The sequence below is a fragment of the Rana temporaria genome, chromosome 5 (assembly GCF_905171775.1).
Source record: "Rana temporaria chromosome 5, aRanTem1.1, whole genome shotgun sequence".
Lineage (NCBI taxonomy): Eukaryota > Metazoa > Chordata > Amphibia > Anura > Ranidae > Rana > Rana temporaria.
This window is the reverse complement of record NC_053493.1, coordinates 324,817,389-324,836,156: the sequence shown is the minus strand read 5'-3', so window position 1 is coordinate 324,836,156 and position 18,768 is coordinate 324,817,389. Positions and strand designations below refer to the sequence as shown.

The window sequence follows — 18,768 nt, the reverse complement described above, 5'->3', positions numbered from 1 at the left end:
CAAAAGCAAAAAAACAGCAAACAGTGGGGTAATAGAGCTGACGCATTTCACATTGATGAACGATGCTTAGTCATAGCTATGACTAAGCATTGTTCATCAATGTGAAACTCGTCAGCTCTATTACCCCACTGTTTGCATTTTTTTTGCTTTTGTAGTGTTTTTTTACTAGAATAAAAGGCACAACTTTTTATTTTTACATTCTATTGGAGTGCGGCTGTCCATAATTCTTCTTCTTCCATTTAACCAATGGCTAGGGTTGTCGGGAAGGGGCCCTTGTCCCCAAGTTAAGGGCATGTGGCCTGGTATGGTCCAGGAGGGGGGCGCTCGCTCGTCCGTCTCCCCCTTTACTGACCTGCCGGGCTGCGTACTCGGATAAGGGTCTGGTATGGATTTTGGGGGGACCCCAAGCCAATTTTTTTGTCTTGGGGGTTCCCCTTAAAATCCATACCAGACCGAAGGGTCTTGTATGCTATTGGGGGGGAACCCTATGCCAGTTTTTTTTTTCTCACTTTGGCGAGGGTTCCCTTTTTAGATCCTCAGCGCACAAGCCGCACCGCAAATCGGATCATCATGATGCGACTTCTATTCAAATCAATGGGTTCTCATAGGGAACCATTGATTTTGATATGTCAAAAAATAAATGCTTAACGAGGCTTAAAGCGTCTGTATCCAGCTTTAAGTCGCATTTAGCAGCTTTTACCAGCGTTTGACGGTTTTACACCTCTAATGTCGCGTACACACGATCAGAATTTCTGACAACAAATGTTCGACGTGAGCTTTTTGTCAGAAATTCTGACTGTGCGTAGGCTCCATTGGACATTTGCTGTTTTTTTTTACAGCTTGAAAACGCCCATGCCACTTACAGCTCCTAAAAGCCTGTTTGTGCATGGACACATAAAATAACAGGGGTTTTAAAGCTGCAAAAAAAAAATAAAAAATGTTGGACGCTGCTAAAAGCAGCTGTAAAAACACCCTGAGGGTTATTTACTATAGGCAAATCCACTTTGCACTACAAGTGCACTTGAAAGTAAAGTTGCTGTAGATCCAAGGGGGACATGCAAGGAAAATAAAAAACTGCATTTTAGCTTGCACATGATTGGATGATACAATCAGCAGAGCTTCCCCTTATTTCAGATCTACCCCTCAGATTTACAGCGACTGCACTTCCAAGTGCACTTGTAGTACAAAGTGGATTTGCCTTTTGTAAATAACCCCCCCTGTGTGCATCAGGCCTTGGTAACTGAGCTTTGGGTTTGATATGTGTTTGACATATTATTGGTTTGTTTACGGTTATTTAAATACATTTAAAATAAGTTTATTAAACAAAAATTTATTTATGAGCTTTTGGTAAAAAAAACTGACAGGCATATCTTAGGCTGGGTTCACACTACGGTTTTCCCGTCCGTCAGCCGCATACGATTTCAGTATTGAAAACGTACGGGCCCGGACGGGAAAACGTATAGATAGAGAATGCATTGCAAATCGTATGCACTCAGATGCATCCGGGTGCGTACGATTTGCTGGCAAAACGTTTTTTAAACGTACGCAAAACCGTGTTCAACCACGGTTTTGCGGTCGTTTTTAAAACAGTATGGCAACCGCATACGTTTTCCTTTAACATTAATGTTAATGGAAAACGCACATATGCCATCCCGTCCGTTTCAGCCGCATACGTTTTTTCATATAAATCGTATGCGGCTGACGGACGGGAAAACCGTAGTGTGAACCCAGCCTTAGGCTGCATTCACACCTGAGCGTCGGTCGTTCGGTCGTTTTTTCCCGGCGTATTCATGCTTATTTGCGCGTTTGCACACAGCGTCGTCCGACGTTTTTGTACTTCGACGTTTTTTATTTTAGCCAATAGGAAAAATTATCATCTTTTCATCACTTGTTGCTATGTTGGTAGATTTTTTTAATCTTCTGCCTGGGTGAAATGTTCTATTGATTAAAGCGACTAAACGCCCGTAGCAAACGCTCATTGTCGCGCAAGTCGCTTGAATCGAGCGTTTCCATTACTTTCTATGGGAAATGGAAACGCTCAAAAACGACCAAGCCGCCCGATGCGCGCGACAAAAAAGGGTCCGGAACTTGTTTGAGCTTCAGGCGTTCGGCGTCAGGCGTATTGGCGTGCAGATGTGAACCATCTCTATAGGGAATAATGTATTTTTTCCCCTCTAGCGTATTTGAGCGTCGCGCTTCAGGCGACAAAACGCTCAGGTGTGAATGCAGCCTTAAGGGCCCTTTCACACATGCGGACAGTGGGCCAGATTCACAAAGAGATACGACGGTGTATCTCCTGATACACCGTCGTATCTCTGACTTAGGCCCGTCGTATCTATGCGACTGATTCATAGAATCAGTTAAGCATAGATATGCCTAAGATCCCTGTGTTAACTGTGTTACACCATCGGATCTTAAGTGCAATTTAAAAATGGCCGCGGGGGGGCGTTCTCGCTGATTTACGTTGAGAAACATGTAAATCAGCGAGATACGCCAATTCACGAACGTACGCGGGCCCAACGCAGTGTTGTTACGACGTTTACGTAGCGGTTTTCCCGGCGTATACTTACCCCTGCTTCTATGAGGCGCAGCCAATGTTAAGTATAGCCGTTGTTCCCGCGTCGATTTTTTATTTTTTTTACCTCGTTTGCGTACGCCGATTCTCTAACTCGCTCGTCGCAAGTTACGCTCACGCCGAAACCACTGACGTCCTAGCGACATCAGTGGGAGCAATGCACGCCGGGAAAAATCGCGGACGGCGCATGCGCATTTAAATCGGCGCGGGGACGCGCCTGATTTAAATAGTACACTCCCCCTAGCCGCGGAATTTGAATTCCGCCGGGGGATTTACGATCCGCCGCCGCAAGTTTGGAGGTAAGTGTTTTGTGAATTACCCACTTGCCTCTCAAACTTGCGGCAGCGGATCTTAAATCACATAGATCACGCGGACCTAAAGATCCGCTGATCTATGTGAATCTAGCCCAGTATGTCCGTATTTCATCCATCCGTTTTTGGATGAAATACGGACATACATGTATCCCTATGGGATAGCGGGTGTCAGCGGATGAACATCCGCTGACACCCGATCTCATCGGTCCCCGCTATGGTCCGATTTTGCAGACGGAGGAAAATCCTATTTTACATCCGTCTGTGGATCTGATGAACATGGACAGACGGTCCGTGTTCATCCGAACCCCCCATAGGGGAGAGCGGAGATCTGACAGGGTGGTTCCTGCACAGTGTGCGGGGACTGCCCTGTCATATGCCGGCTCAGTGGGGATCAACAGAGCAATCCCCGCTGAGCAAGCGGATGAGACATGTAAGGATCCTCACGGGATCCATAAATGTGAAAGGGGCCTAATGATCCGCCCGTGTGAAAGGTGCCTTTGACCCCAATAAAAGGCTGCAGCCTAATATTTTCCAACGATATTTGTGTATGTTGTTTCATTTAATTAAACACCTTTTATTTCAGGAGATTGATTGGAAAAGGGGTGCTTATGGGCTCTGCAAACTCATGTGCCTCCCATGTGCATGAGCAAGAATGATGTCATTATGGCCCAGCCAACCGAGCAGCTGAAGAGTCAGAACCTAAAAGGATCATCTGGGACTGTCTGGAGTGCTGACAGTGTAGTGCTGGAGGGGATCACTAGCCAGGTAAGTCTACCATAATGTACTAATATGCTGTGCTTACTAACACAGTATGGCTAAAAGCTTCTGGGGCCCAATTTAAAAAAATGTAGAGGTTTAAATTTGGCTTTAACTGAACAAAAAGAAGAGGCTTGGTTTCCATATACAGCTGCCCAGATTCTGTTTACTTCAGTTTTGATCAATTTCTCTAAGAGCGTTTCTCCTGATCAAAAGGTCAACTGTAAAATATATACATATAGTATCTACCTTTCATCATGATGCTCTGGATAAGGTTCCAACAAAGAATCTGGCCCATCAGACTCTGATGGTTGCTCTCTGGACTGATCCTCACATAGGCGTTCCAAAGCCAGCTAAATGGAAAAAACAAAAACATGCATTGCTAAGAGAACTCACCAAGCATGACATAGATAATGTGTGAGACGTGTAGCATCATACATTGCAACATCACAATATTGCTGACTACAACTTATAAAAAAAAGTCTAACTGTTCTCCAAGGTCACAATCTATCTGTGATATTGAATGCAGTACCGTGCATGTTAAACTAAAGTGATTGTAAAGTCTTGTTTTTTTTAACCATTTGCTGAATATTTACTGCGGCAGGTCGGCTCTATTGCACAAAATCACGTACCTGTCTGTCATTTCGTGCACCAGTCACAGGAGGCGCGACCGCGTGCTGATTGGACACAGGGAATGCCAGTCACCAGGTCCTGCGGACCTGATGTCCGCTGGCCATCTGCAAACGTTCTCCAGAGCAGCAGATCGCCGTTTTGACAAGGAAGAAGATGGAGATCTTGTGTTCCTACTAAGAAACACCGATCTCTGTTTTCATCCAGTCAGAGCAACCCCCACACAGTTAAAAAGCACTACCGATTTGTGGGGAAAAAAAGGACATCTATTTTATTTGGGTACAGTGTTGCACGACCGCGGAATTGTCAGTTAAAGTAACACAGTGCCATATCGCAAAAAATTGCCAGGTCATTAAGGGGGTAAAACCTTCTGGGGCTGAGGTGGTTAAAATAACAAACATGTTATACTCACCTGCCCTGTGTAGTGAATTTGCACAGAGCAGCCTGGATCCTCCTCTTCTCGGGTCCCTCATCGATGCTCCTGGCCTCTCCCTCCTTTTGAGTGCCCCCATAGCAAGTAGCTTGCCATGGGGGCACCTGAGCCGAGCTGCAGCTCAGTGTTTCCATTCAGACACGGAGCCATGTCTAGGCCCGCCCCCTCACTCTCCTTATTGGCTGATTGAGTTGGATTGACAGTAGCAGGAGCCAATGATGTCACTGCTGTGTCTCAACCAATCAGGGAGGAGAGTCCCAGACGACCTCGGCATTCATGGACATTACTGCATAGAGAGGGAGCTCCAGTAAAAGAGTTATTACTCTGCACCATCACTTTTGCAGATATGCTAGCATCCACAAAAGAAGTAGAGCGAATCCATGAAACGCGTTGAGCTTTATGGGATGCAGTCATGTTTCCATCATACGGTGAACTGTACACTCAGATTATACCATATAAATTTTGCCATTTTAACTGACTTTATGACATGGAAAACATTGATCTTCACCACGGGCAACTGCAATCTGCTATGAGTCGTGGGACTCCAGCGGCGATCGGGTCCGCGGGTCCCGCGGTCACAGAGCTTCGGACCGGGTCGCGTGCACCCTCTCTCTCTCTCTCAACCTCACCTCTCTCAGCCTCACCTCCCTCTCAGCCTCACCTCTCTCAGCCTCACCTTTCTCTCTCAGCCTCACTTTTCTCTGTCTCAGCCTCACCTCTCTCTCTCAGCCTCACCTCTCTCTCTCTCTCTCAGCCTCACCTCTCTCTCTCTCAGCCTCACCTCTCTCTCTCTCTCTCAGCCTCACCTCTCTCTCTCTCTCAGCCTCACCTCTCTCTCTCTCTCAGCCTCACCTTTCTCTCTCTCAGTCTCACCTTTCTCTCTCTCAGTCTCACCTTTCTCTCTCTCTCAGCCTCACCTTTCTCTCTCTCTCAGCCTCACCTTTCTCTCTCAGCCTCACCTTTCTCTCTCTCTCAGCCTCACCTTTCTCTCTCTCTCAGCCTCATCTTTCTCTCTCAGCCTCACCTTTCTCTCTCAGCCTCACCTCCCTCTCAGCCTCACCTCTCTCCCTCTCTCTGCCTCACCTCTCAGCCTCACCTTTCTCTCTCGCTCTCTCAGCCTCACCTCTCTCTCTCTCTCTCTCAGCCTCACCTCTCCCTCTCTCAGCCTCACCTCTCCCTCTCCCAGCCTCACCTCTCCCTTAGCCTCACCTCTCTCTCTCTCAGTCTGACCTCTCTCACTCAACCCCCTTCTCTGTCCACCTCCATCTCTTTCAGCCCCACCTCTCTCTCCGAGACTGATCTCTCTTTCAGCCCCCAATCAGGGTAATCAGGGTAGGGGTATCTGGGGAGGTGTAATCAGGGTGGGGGGTATATGGGGGTATAGTCAGTATAATCAGTGTGATGTGTACCATAGGAGCCGCAAGTCGGTCTTTGTTACAGTGGCTGCCCGGGTGAATCAAATTCAAGCTCTGCGACAGCAGGATATTGCACTTCTGTGTGATGCAGGGGCACTGGTAGGCTGAAATTGGTGAGCAATTATAAGACTACAAATTGGTGGGCACTGGTAGGCTGCATTTGGTGGGCACTGGTAGGCTGCAATTGGTGGGCACTGGTAGGCTGCATTTTTATGGGCACTGATAAGGCTGCATTTGATGGGCACTGGTGAGGCTGCATTGATCTCCTGTACCATGTCTGCAGTCTCTGACCATCACCTGTACTATGTCTGCAGTCTCCGACCATCTACTGTATCATGTTAGAAGTCTCTGACCATCTCCTGTATTATGTCTGGGGGCTCTTTCTAAACAGACTCTCTAACAGAGGCTCTCTCTGTGTCCATTAGAGAGACCCCCCTCCAGGTCCAATTAGAGTATTCTGCTTCTCTTTCTGTATTTTGTTTATTGTTAAGAGATCATGGGAGGATCCCAGTGTAATGATAACTCCTTAGGGGAGCATCTCTGTGTTTGGACCGTTGCCATAGAAACATTTGTAAAGGGGGAGGAGTTAGTAAGGTGGCCACGCCCCTTGTAGGGGCGCCAGAAATATTTCTGCACCCAGGCGCATGTGACCCTAGGATCGGCCCTGCGCGCATGCGTAGTAGGGAACCAGGAAGTGAAGCCGCAACATGGCGGCGGCAGCATCCAAGGATCGGGGGACAGGTGTCCTTATTTTAAAAGTCAGCAGCTGCAGTATTTGTAGCTGCTGACTTAAAAAAAATAAAAAAATTGGCGGACCTCCGCTTTAACAAAACTACTGTCACCACTGGAAGATTTTCCCTCTATTACTGTCCTGAGGACAACCCAACACAGATGTAGTGAACAAGGCCCACAAAGCTGAAATGTGTTTACATCTGCTGTCTCTTACTGTGTCTTTTATGGAGAATCGATACATTTTGAAGATTTTAAAGAGCAAGTAAGAAGGTGCAGACCATATTTTCTCATTCTGTACTACATACTGCTGACCCCTGCAGTCTGTGGTACTTAATCCTAACCCTTGTAATCTGTGTTACATACTATTGACCTCTGCACTTTGCATTTAATACCACCAATCTATGATATATGAAACCTTCATTATTTACTATGGTACTCCTGTACGGTCCTGACCAAAGTGTATACTGCTCTGGCAGGCTGAACCAAGGCCAGCCAGAACTCGACCCTACCAGCCAGGCAAGAAATAAGCCCAACCTGCCAGCCAGGCGGAAACACAGCCCAGCCAGCCAGGCGGAAACACAGCCCAGCCAGCCAGGCGGAAACAAAGCCCAGACAGCCAGGCGGAAACACAGCCCAGACAGCCAGGCGGAAACACAGCCCAGACAGCCAGGCGGAAACACAGCCCAGACAGCCAGGCGGAAACAAAGCCCAGCCAGCCAGGCGGAAACACAGCCCAGCCAGCCAGGCGCAAACTCAGCCCAGCCAGCCAGGCGCAAACTCAGCCCAGCCAGCCAGGCGCAAACTCAGCCCAGCCAGCCAGGCGCAAACTCAGGCCAGCCAGCCAGACGCAAACTCAGCCCAGCCAGCCAGGCGCAAACTCAGCCCAGCCAGCCAGGCGCAAACTCAGCCCAGCCAGCCAGGCGCAAACTCAGCCCAGCCAGCCAGGCGCAAACTCAGCCCAGCCAGCCAGGCGCAAACTCAGTCCAGCCAGCCAGGCGGAAACACAGCCCAGCCAGCCCGGGGGAAACTCAGCGCAGCCAGCCAGGGGGAAACTCAGCGCAGCCAGCCAGGGGGAAACTCAGCCCAGCCAGCCAGGCGCAAACTCAGTCCAGCCAGCCAGGCGGAAACACAGCCCAGCCAGCCAGGGGGAAACTCAGCGCAGCCAGCCAGGGGGAAACTCAGCGCAGCCAGCCAGGGGGAAACTCAGCGCAGCCAGCCAGGGGGAAACTCAGCCCAGCCAGCCAGGCGCAAACTCAGCCCAGCCAGCCAGGCGCAAACTCAGCCCAGCCAGCCAGGCGCAAACTCAGCCCAGCCAGCCAGGCGCAAACTCAGCCCAGCCAGGCGCAAACTCAGCCGAGCCAGCCAGGCGCAAACTCAGCCCAGCCAGCCAGGCGCAAACTCAGCCCAGCCAGCCAGGCGCAAACTCAGCCCAGCCAGCCAGGCGCAAACTCAGCCCAGCCAGCCAGGCGGAAACACAGCCTAGCCAGCCAGGCGGAAATTCAGCCCAGCCAGCCAGACGGAAACTCAGCCCAGCCAACCAGGCGCAAACTCAGCCCAGTCAGCCAGGCACAAACACAGCCCAGCCAGCCAGGCACAAACTCAGCCCAGCCGGCCAGGCGGAAACACAACCCAGCCAGCCAGGCGGAAATTCAGCCCAGCCAGCCAGATGGAAACTCAGCCCAGCCGGGCAGAAACAGGACTCTGTGCAGACCAAAAACTCGCTCATCCATGTCTTTATAGACCTTACTTTATGCACTGGTCCAATTAATTTTAGTGGAGGGGGGATTATGGTGTGGGTTTGTTTTTCAAGGGTTGGGCTTGGCCCCTTCCAGTGAAGGGAACTCTTAAGGTGTCAGCATACCAAGACAATTTCATACTCCCAACTTTGTAGATGGCCCCACATGACTGAGCACAAAGCAAGGTCCATACAGACATTGATGAGCGAGTTTTGGGTGGAGGAACTTGTCTGGCCTGCACAGAGTCCTGACCTCAACCCGACAGAACACCTTTGGGATGAATTAGAGTGGAGAATGCGAGCCAGGCCTTCTCGTCCACATCAGTGCTCACAAATCCACTTTGGGAAGAATGGTCAAACATTTCCATAGACACACTCCTAAACCTTGCGGACAGCCTTCCCAGAAGAGTTGAAGCTGTTATGGCGGCAAAGGGTGGGTCAACTCAATATTGAACCCTACAGACTAAGACTGGGATGCCATTAAAGTTCATTTGGTAATAACGTGTACATGCGCCCTTGGCCAAATATGATTGGCAGGCTGCTGGCCAGATGTCAAGTGCACATCCTTGGTCAAACAATGCATTATGGGACATTCAGCATGAGGAATTCCCACTAATGTCCCTAAGACCCCTTTCACACTAAGCCACGGTCAGGGCCGATCCTGACCTCCCTGGGGCCCTAAGCAAAATTACATGTCACATTAAAGTTGAGAAGTGGGGGAAGGGGGTGTTCTGCTGTCAGAAATTACATCTTACATTAACCACTTGTCCACTGGGCCTATTCTGGCACTTCTCTCCTTCATGTAAAAATCAACATTTTTTTGCTAGAAAATTAATCAGAACCCCCAAACATTATATATATTTTTTTAGCAGACATCCTGGGGAAAACATTTGGCAGTCATTGCAATACTTTTTGTCACACCGTATTTGCGCAACGGTCTTGCAAGCGCACTTTTTTTGGAAAAAAAAAACACTTTTTTTAATTAAAAAATAAGACAACAATAAATTTTGCCCAATTTTTTTATATATTGTGAAAGATAATGTTACGCCGAGTAAAATGATACCCAACATGTCACGCTTAAAAATTCCCCCTGCTCGTGGCATGGCGTCAAACTTTTACCCTTAAAAATCTCGATAGGCGACGTTTAAAAAATTCTACAGGTTGCATTTTTTGAGTTACAGAGTAGCTCTAGGGCTAGAATTATTACTCTCGCTCTAACGATCGCGGCGATACCTCACTTGTGTGGTTTGAACACCGTTTTAATATGCGGGCGCTACTTGCGTATGCGTTCGCTTCTGTGCGCGAGCTCGTCGGGACGGGGCGCTTTTTTTTTTTGTTTTCTTATTTATTTTTATTTAGTTTATAATTTTTTACACTGAAATAAAAAAAAAAAAAATGATCACTTTTATTCCTATTACAAGGAATGTAAACATCCCTTGTAATAGAAAAAAGCATGACAGGTCCTCTTAAATATGAGATCTGGGGTCAAAAACACCTCACATCTCATATTTAGACTAAAATGCAAAAAAAGAAAAAAAATGTTTCTTTAAGACGCTGGGCGGGACTGACGTTTTGACGTCACTTCCGCCCAGCAGAGCTATGGGGATGGGTGGGGGCGATTTTTCCCTCACTCGCAACCCCAGTCAGCTGCCGAACAGACCCGATCGCCTCCGCCGCTACCGACGGCTACGGTAAGCGGCGGAGGGCGCGGGAGAGCGGCGGGAGGGGGGGCCTCTCCCGCCACCGATAATGGCGATCTCGCGGCGAATCCACCGCGGAGACCGCCGTTATCATTAACAGAACTGCCCACTGAAGAGATGGATATCTTGGTTGTGGCAGCAGCTGCTGCCGTTACCGAGATATCCATCTTTAAAAAAATGACGTATTTTGACTATGGGCGGTGGGCAAGTGGTTAAAGTGAGAAGAGGGGGGGGGGGCAACTTCTTACCTCTTCTCCCATGCAGCCAGCGAGTTGAGGGGCTGATAATGACTTCTCACCAGGCTGGGCCTCTAGTAATTTGGGGGGCCCTAAGCGGCTTGCATAGTGAGCCTATAGGGCGGATCGGCCCTGGCCACGATGACGCTAAAGCAACGCTTGTTTTAGCTGCGCATTTGCGACGCTTTTAAGCTCAAAGAAGGGGTTAGAAACCCGTGTTGCTGCGTTTCCAAAACGCTTTTCAGAAGCTTTGGAAACACTGCCCATTCAATTCAATGGGCAGGGCGTTTTGGGAGCGCCATATACAAAGAGTCTGCTTGCAGGACTTTTCCTAATGTCCCGCAAGCGCACTGCCCCAGTGTGAAAAGTCACGCTGAAATGAAGGGCGGTTTTTAGGCACTAGTTAGAGCCATTTCTAGCGCTAAAACGCCTGAAAACCGCCTCGTGTGAAAGGGGACTTAGTTGTGTCTCTCATTTGAACATGGAATGTTCAGTCCCAGCGTTTGCCTGGGTCAAACATTCCGTTCATCCCCACTAGTTACCAGGCCTACTCCTTATAGTCAGGAGCCTTCCCAGCCCTGTAGGTTGTGACACCCAATGACAGCGCACACACACACTGATGAAGCCGTACACTATGCTAATCACACAGGAGACGCACTGAGCGGCGCACACTCACTAATCACACACCTGGATATCCAGGACAGACGGCCTGAGCCGTGGCCCCGCCCCCTCTCCTGTCTCCTCCCTCGTGCTTTCATCTCCGCCATCAGCTCCTCCTGCTTCTCCTGTCGGACTCGGAACTTCTTCTTCATCGATCTCGTTCTCCGTCTCCTCCATGTTTAATGGAAAGCGCTACAGGCCACTACGCCAGCTCGTCCCCGCTGCCTACGTCACGGGCTGTCCTACATCTCCCCCGACATGTCTGTCACCAACTGGAGCTTAGCCTGTGGCCATAGCAACCTTCCATGCCGCGCAGACTCTCTAAAGGCACTTCACGTAGTGTGTGGGCTGCGAGTGACGTCATTCCTCCATGTGATACACAGTACAGTGCTCTTCTATGGTTGTACAGCTCTGGGCCTGACTCATATCTATACCAACAGATATTCCCTCAGAAATCCTCCTGTCCTAAAATATCATATCCTGCAAATTACTAAATAATATTAAAGAAGTTACAATGCCACAGAAATAAGGCTTGTCTGGCTCACACTTGCAGGTGTGACTAAACACGGAGCGTTTATGTGTGTGCAGCATAGGGCTGTCCTAAATGCGAGAATTGTAGAAAAGAAGTATTTTCAAAAACGTGTCGCAATAAATAGCATGGTGCTGTGGTGGTTTAGCACGTATGAAAATGCGCACATTTGCAGATATGTTGGGGGGGTCGCTGCACGTCTGATAAAGGACAGCATGTTTCTCTGCGTGTTGGGAAAGTGCATGTTGTTGCCGACACACAAAGATCTGAACTTAGCATAAGAGCATTGTTTTGAGGTGTTTTCAATCCTAGGTTTAGATTTTTGCGTGTCGGGAATGTGCGCAAAATCATGGTTCAGTGTGGCACATTTTTGGAAGAGTCAGGGGCTTTAAAATGAACCCGTGGCGGTGCGTCCTTAGAGGGCACAGGAGCGCCGCCCCCTCTCGCTCCTGCACTGCCACTGAAATACAATACATAGATTTATGCATTGCATGAATCTATGTTTTGTCGCTGCCACCCACTATTCAGATGGCCAGCCCCCTGGTGAGCGCCGGCCATTTGAATAACGGCAGCTGGTTGGCTTTGGAAGTGCCTATCAGAGCCAGCGGCTCTGATAGGCCTTCCGATCGCACGGTGTGTGCGTTACCTGGTTAACACTGACAAGCGTCTCAGCCATTCAGGTTCACCGATTCTGGTTACCGGTAACCTGATTGGCTGAAGCGACATCGAGGGCGGGACTACTTCGAGGGATCGATCCGAGGATGGCTGACCCGAGAAAGGTAAGTGCCAGGCAGAGGGGCAATCTGGCGGCATTTTAAGGGGCGATCTGGCGGCATTTTAAGGGGCAAACTGGCAGCATTTTAAGGGGCAATCTGGCGTCATTTTAAGGGGCAAACTGGTCGCATTTTAAGGGGCAAACTGGCAACACTTTAAGGGCCAAACTGGCGGCATTTTAAGGGGCAAACTGGCAGCAATTGATGGGCACAGTGACGACAATTGATGGGCACAGTGGAGACAATTAATGGCACAGTGGCTGCGTTTGATGGCACAGTGGCAACAATTAATGGCACAGTGGCTACATTTGATGGCACAGTGGCGACAATTATTGGCACAGTGGCAACAATTAATGGCACAGTGGCTGTGTTTGATGGCACAGTGGCAACAATGGATGGCACAGTGGCTGCGTTTAATGGCACAGTGGCGACAATCGATGGCACAGTGGCTGCGTTTGATGGCACAGTGGCGACAATTGATGGCACAGTGGCTGTGTTTGAGGGCACAGTGGCGACAATTAATGGCACAGTGGCCACAATTATTGGCACAGTGGCGACAAATAATGGCACAGTGGCTGCGTTTGATGGCACAGTGGCGACAATTAATGGCACAGTGGCTGCGTTTGATGGCACAGTGGTGGCAATTAATGGCACAGTAGCGACAATTAATGGCACAGTGGCGACAATTGATGGCACAGTGGCTGCGTTTGATGGCACAGTGGCTGCGTTTGATGAACACAGTGGCAGCGTTTGATGGCACAGTGGCTGCGTTTGATGGCACAGTGGCAACAATTGATGGGCACAGTGAGGCTATAATTGATGTTTGTTTTTTTTCTTTTGTTTGCGCCCCCCAAAAATGTTATGTGATTCGGCGGTGGCGCTTTTCGGGAACATTTAACCCTTTCTGGCCACTGAAGGGGGTTAAAAGCGCCCTGCTACTGTCCGAATAGTGCTAATGCGGCCTGAGACTCAATGTGAAAGGGCCCTTAGTGACAAGCTGCATCTGGAGGCCGGCTTTAGTGACAAGCTGCATCTGGAGGCCGGATTTTGTGACAAGCTGCATTTAGTGGCAGGCTTTATAGTGGCAAATGACAGGCTTTCGTGGCAAGTGACAAGCTACATCTGATGGCAGGCTTTAGTGGCATGTGACAAGTGAATCTGGAGGCAGCCTTTAGTGGCAAGTGACAAGCTGCATTTGGTGACAGACTTTATAGTGGCAAGGGACAAGCTGCATCTTTAAGTCAGAATATGTAAATTGATAAATTGGTGGGTTTTGCAATTTTTTATGTCACATGGTATTTTTTGCTTGTATATGATTGGATGATGGAAGTCAGCAGATAGGAAATCCTCCCAGATAGGTACATCTGTACAGTGCAACGACCAGCTGACAGCTCCCGGAATGCATCGGTTTTTCCCAATGCCAGTTGGTCGTTGCACTGCACAGATGTAACTACTGTATCTGGGAGGATTTCCATTGTTACTGAATAACATAGAGGCAATACAGTACTACAAAGGAGAACCATCTACCAGGATACTAAGCTCCATTGATGCCCCTTTAAATATTGCTATCCATAAGGAATGCTGGGGGTGATCCACTTAGGATCCTGGATTCCCTGATCACCATTGATCATTACGCTGTTACCTTACAAGTGGTAAGGTAAGGAGCCACTTCACACTGAGGTGTTTTCACACCGAAGAGGACTTTTATCACTTGTTCACAAAACTACCCTTGCACCGTATTTTCAGTTCGGAACATCAAGTAATGAGCTTTCTCTGCGTTCCATGAGTGAAAACCAGAAGTGACGCAATGAAGCTGACACTCCACCTTACGCGTTTCATCATCAAGACGTCATCTGGAGCAGCGCCATCTTGCTACACTCCCCAGGTTAAACACAATGTGGTAGCCTAGCAACCCAATTCAATTTGTCCTAGTGGCCATTTTATTGTAAACCGCATGTTCTGGTCTAGGATGTTCCATTAGCAGCCATTTTGCTATAGACCACATTCATCATTATTACCACTACGTTTTAATAAGATACAGTATTTCTCAACAGCCGTAATAGTTTAGTATAATTTGTGTCTTGGCCGTGTCACATTTTGCCAGTCTTGTTGTAAGGTCTTGGGAGGTCTGTGCAGCAGGGTGTCTGTAAAAGCGCAATACCCCCTAGAGGGGAGAGATATCTCATAAGTGCACACACATAAGAAGAGCACTGAGTGGAGCACCAGCACAGGTTGATTAACGTCTTTGCAAGGCACTGAAAGGATTTTAGTCACCACCAGTCATTTGATTTATATTAAGGAGCTTTTTTAACGATTTGTTGGCAAATTATATGGACTGTTTATTTACAAAGGATTTTTTTATTCACAACACTAGAAGGAATTTGGTGATTTTTTTACGTTTTGTTTTTGAATTTAGAATTTTAGATTTTTTGATTGATTGTATCCGATTGAATTTTGCACTTTGAGGATTACACTTATCAAGTTTATGGTATCATAATACATTGCACCTTATTGCAAAAGTCACTTTATATTGATACAGCAAGGAAATTGTTATAGTTTGATCAAATTTTTTTTTTTTATTCATATTGTGTCACAAGTTCAGTATTTCTGCACATGTCACTTTAAGTTGATCAGAAACCACGCGTCACTTATTACACTTTATTATATCACGTGGCACTTTATTCAGTTATTCGGACAGCGTCATTACCACCATCAATTATATCCCTTTTACTTTCATACCTTGCTTAGGTAGATGTTCTGTTGGAGGCAATACCATCAGCAGCAGTGTAGAATGAAAAAAAAGATGTATTTCATTCTACACTGCTGCTTCTACAAGTGACTGGGTGGGCTAAGGGGTCTTGGATCGTGCTGGTACCAGACAAAGGAAGCGTATACAGAGGACATAATCCTGTTGAGGATGGGGTCCGTGACAGCCACCATCTTGAAAAAGGGCAGAGGAACACTGGAGGACTTCAGGTGGAGAAACTTCTGATTTATGGGAACACTGGTGGAATTGATTATTTCGTTTGGAGATTTATTCAGCTTTATTGCCAAGCATGCGAATGCAAGGCATATATTTTTGTTGGTAAGCGCAATTCCTTTGGGTGTGGAGTCACTGAGCACTATGGTGTGGTGAAAGGTTTCAAGCAAGATTGTTTAAGAAGATTTTTTTGGACACTTTAAGTTTAATCACTCGGAATTTAATCACTTATGGACTTGTCTTGTTAAAATTATCTTTTTTATTACTGGATGAACGTTTTTTTCTTGGAACATTTTATTATTTATATTACTTTTTTTCATCAATATTTTTTTCACTTCTCACATATACCTATTATAGTTTAATATGTGTATATTTTGTCACAGATTTATTTTCACATTTATTTAGGATTGTTCAAAATAATTTTTGCACATAGAGCTACTATTTTGTTCATTCAGAACTTTTCACATATCATTCACATTTTTTAAGTAGCTACTTTTTTGGGGGTTTGTATATTGATTGGCGCAGTGGGGTGGAAGAAGGTTGAAGGGTGCATATAATTTCCTTTTTTCACTATTTGTTTATTAATGCATTCTATGCATTAAGGTGAAAAAAACATACCCCCCCCCCGGCCCCCCGTTATACTTTCCTGACCCCTCAAAAGTCCCTCGCTCGGCCCCAACATCCTCTTCGCCGCTCAGCCTGGACGCTGATTTGCTAGAGTGGATGGAATGAAAGCAGTGCAGCCATTGTCAATCACATCCAGTGATGCGGCGTGCCGAGGGGCGGGGCCGAGTGATACAGTGAGCTGCTATGGTTGCTCACTTTATCATGGGAGCGCGCCCGCAATGACTACACACAATGCAAGCTCTCTCGCATGAACATGTGTAGTTCATGCGGAGAGGACCCCAGAAGACGTGGATCAGGGCCACAGTGGAGGTAAGTATAACATGTTTGTTATTTTAAAAAAAAAATGTTTTTGTTTACAACTCCTTTAAACATTTAAAACATAATATGGAAAAACAATTAAGGGTATGGTGGTGGGACATCGCCACACTAGAGATTTAAATCTCAGGAAAAACGACACCAAGAAGATTAAGGTGAGATATATCACCCAATGACGGGGTTAACAATAGAGGACTCACGGAGGAGTGGTATAGATTTTTTAACCAAAGTGAAAACTAACTTTTACAAATAATTGTTAAAAGAAGGCAAAATAAGTTAAAACTAATAGAGGCAGGGATGTAGGGGATTAAGGAGAAACTGGCCCTTTTGTAGAAAACAGGGAATATAAAGAAAAAGAAAAAAAACTCCTTAATGACCACAGGTGATTGGACACTGGCAAATCTAATTAAAATTTAGTTCCTCCCCTATATAACCCCCTCCCAAATGGAGAGTACCTCAGTTTTTTCGCCAGTGTTAAGGTGGTTGGTCACGTTCAACATGTGCTAAGAAGAAAAATGCTTATTTGATGGTCTGGCTGCGGAGACCTAGGAGCTATAACCGGATCCATTCCTCGGGCTGATATCAAAGGCCTAAGATGGTTGGTACCCGGGCCTCGTATAAGAAGAAACAAGGTTTGCCTGTAATGTCTCTCTGCGGAGGTCTGGGCTCTGGGATCCAGACTTTGGTGTACTAATTCATCTGTGGCACGAAAAGTTTCTGGCAGAGTCTTCTACATGTCCAGGTATGGGGTTTTCTCTAATAAAACCCTTGGTAAACCTGAAGGTTGGCACAACTTCCGTCCGCCGTGATGGGTGAAAGCTGGACTACTTTTAGTAGCTTTCCTGCGGCGTGGATCAGGTAAGAAGAAGATCATTTTTATTTATGTATTATCTTCTTTGGAGTAGGATATCTTTCCTGGTTCTCACCACTGGAGGGAGTAAGTGCAACCTGGCGTTTTCTTACATAGCCTTCCAGGATAACATGCTCAGTGAAGTCGGTCAAATATAACACCACTCACCTCCTTCCGCTGCAGGCTCTGCCACGATATGCATACAGGGGTCCACAAGATGCCCCCCAGTAATATCTTACCCTCTTCATCGTCTCCTGGGCGCCACCATGACAGCGGTGCATGTGCGCGCGCCGGGAGCGCGTTTTTTTGTCAGAATAGTGACATGGATGGGGGAGGGCCAAAAGTGGTTGCTAGTGCCCGTGGGCAATGCAGGACACCTGTGTGCAGGTGCCAAGAGGCTGGTTCAAAAGCACAGCACGCCAGAGCCTTCTGTAAGCAGCATGGACACGGAGCTGTGGGCTGTAAGCATCCCTGTGGATTGAACCAGGTAAACCTAAGACTCCTACTGGGCATCAGGTTGTGCAGTGAGCTGATATTTTTGTGTATTGTAAGACTATAGCACAACAGTGATTGCATTTGTATTTCTGGATAGTACCTTTGATTTGCAGTAAGGAATATGTCCCACGAGAAGAGGGTCTAGGGCGTGTAATAGAGGCACCAGAAAATCGCTGCATATGCCTAAGGATTCTGAGCTTGCCTGTAGTTTACCATCCCCCTCTGTCAGCCTGATAGCAGCTTCATAGGATGAACCCCTGTCTTGTTTTGCAGCTTCTCCTATGGCAGCTCCTGTATACTTCACTGAGGACGCTTTAAAAGTTGCTTTGGATGGCCTGGAAGAAAGGATTGCTAATATTGTCGCAACCTCTATGAAAGATAGCAGAAAACGGGGTAGATCCTCTTCATCTGCTTTGGCTCTCTTTTCAGATGAGGATTATGTGCAGTCTGAGGACTCAGAGGATGAGAGGTTTCCTGCGACTTCTCAGTTGCTAAAGATGCAGGTGAAATATTATGCAGAGATGGTGCGTGCCACTTACAAATTGCCTCCTGTTGAAGCTTCTAGGCCCTCTGTTTCCTCTTTGGGATCCCGGAAATCCCTGCAGGCTGCATGCGCCTTTCCAGTTCATCCCTTGCTGGATAAACTGATGTATGATGACTGGGTTCACCCAGATAAACTGTTTTATTCTCCTAAGCAGTTTTCCCTCCTTTATCCTATGGAGGAAGGTTTCACCAAAAAATGGGGGGTACCTGCTATTGATGCAGCTATATTTTGTGCAAACAAAAACCTGACCTGTCCTTTAGACAACGCGCAGGGTTTTAAGGATCAGACTGATAAAAAGCTGGAGTCCCTATTAAAAGCCTCCTCTGCCATGGCTGGGGCTGTAGTACAACCTGCAGTTACAGCCATTGGTGTATGTCAGATCCTCAAGGAACAAATGAAGCAGATGATTAACCTCGTCTCTACAGAAGAGATTGAGGTTTATGAGGACCTTCCCAAGGCCTTGTGCTTT

General features: G+C 47.3%; 1 protein-coding gene across 1 annotated transcript in view; it reads right to left on the bottom strand.

Annotated features, from left to right (window-relative positions):
* The window catches only part of UBXN2B (UBX domain protein 2B), a 38,611-nt gene extending 27,095 nt beyond the window's left edge, over positions 1–11,516 (bottom strand). Inside the window, exons 1-2 of the mRNA XM_040354241.1 lie at positions 11,214–11,516; positions 3,895–3,998 (exon numbers count right to left, since the gene is read on the bottom strand). Coding sequence (XP_040210175.1) covers positions 3,895–3,998; positions 11,214–11,363 — 254 coding nt within the window. The 5' untranslated portion in view covers positions 11,364–11,516. The remainder of the gene's footprint in view (positions 1–3,894; positions 3,999–11,213) is intronic.
* Between the last annotated feature and the right edge of the window lie 7,252 nt (positions 11,517–18,768).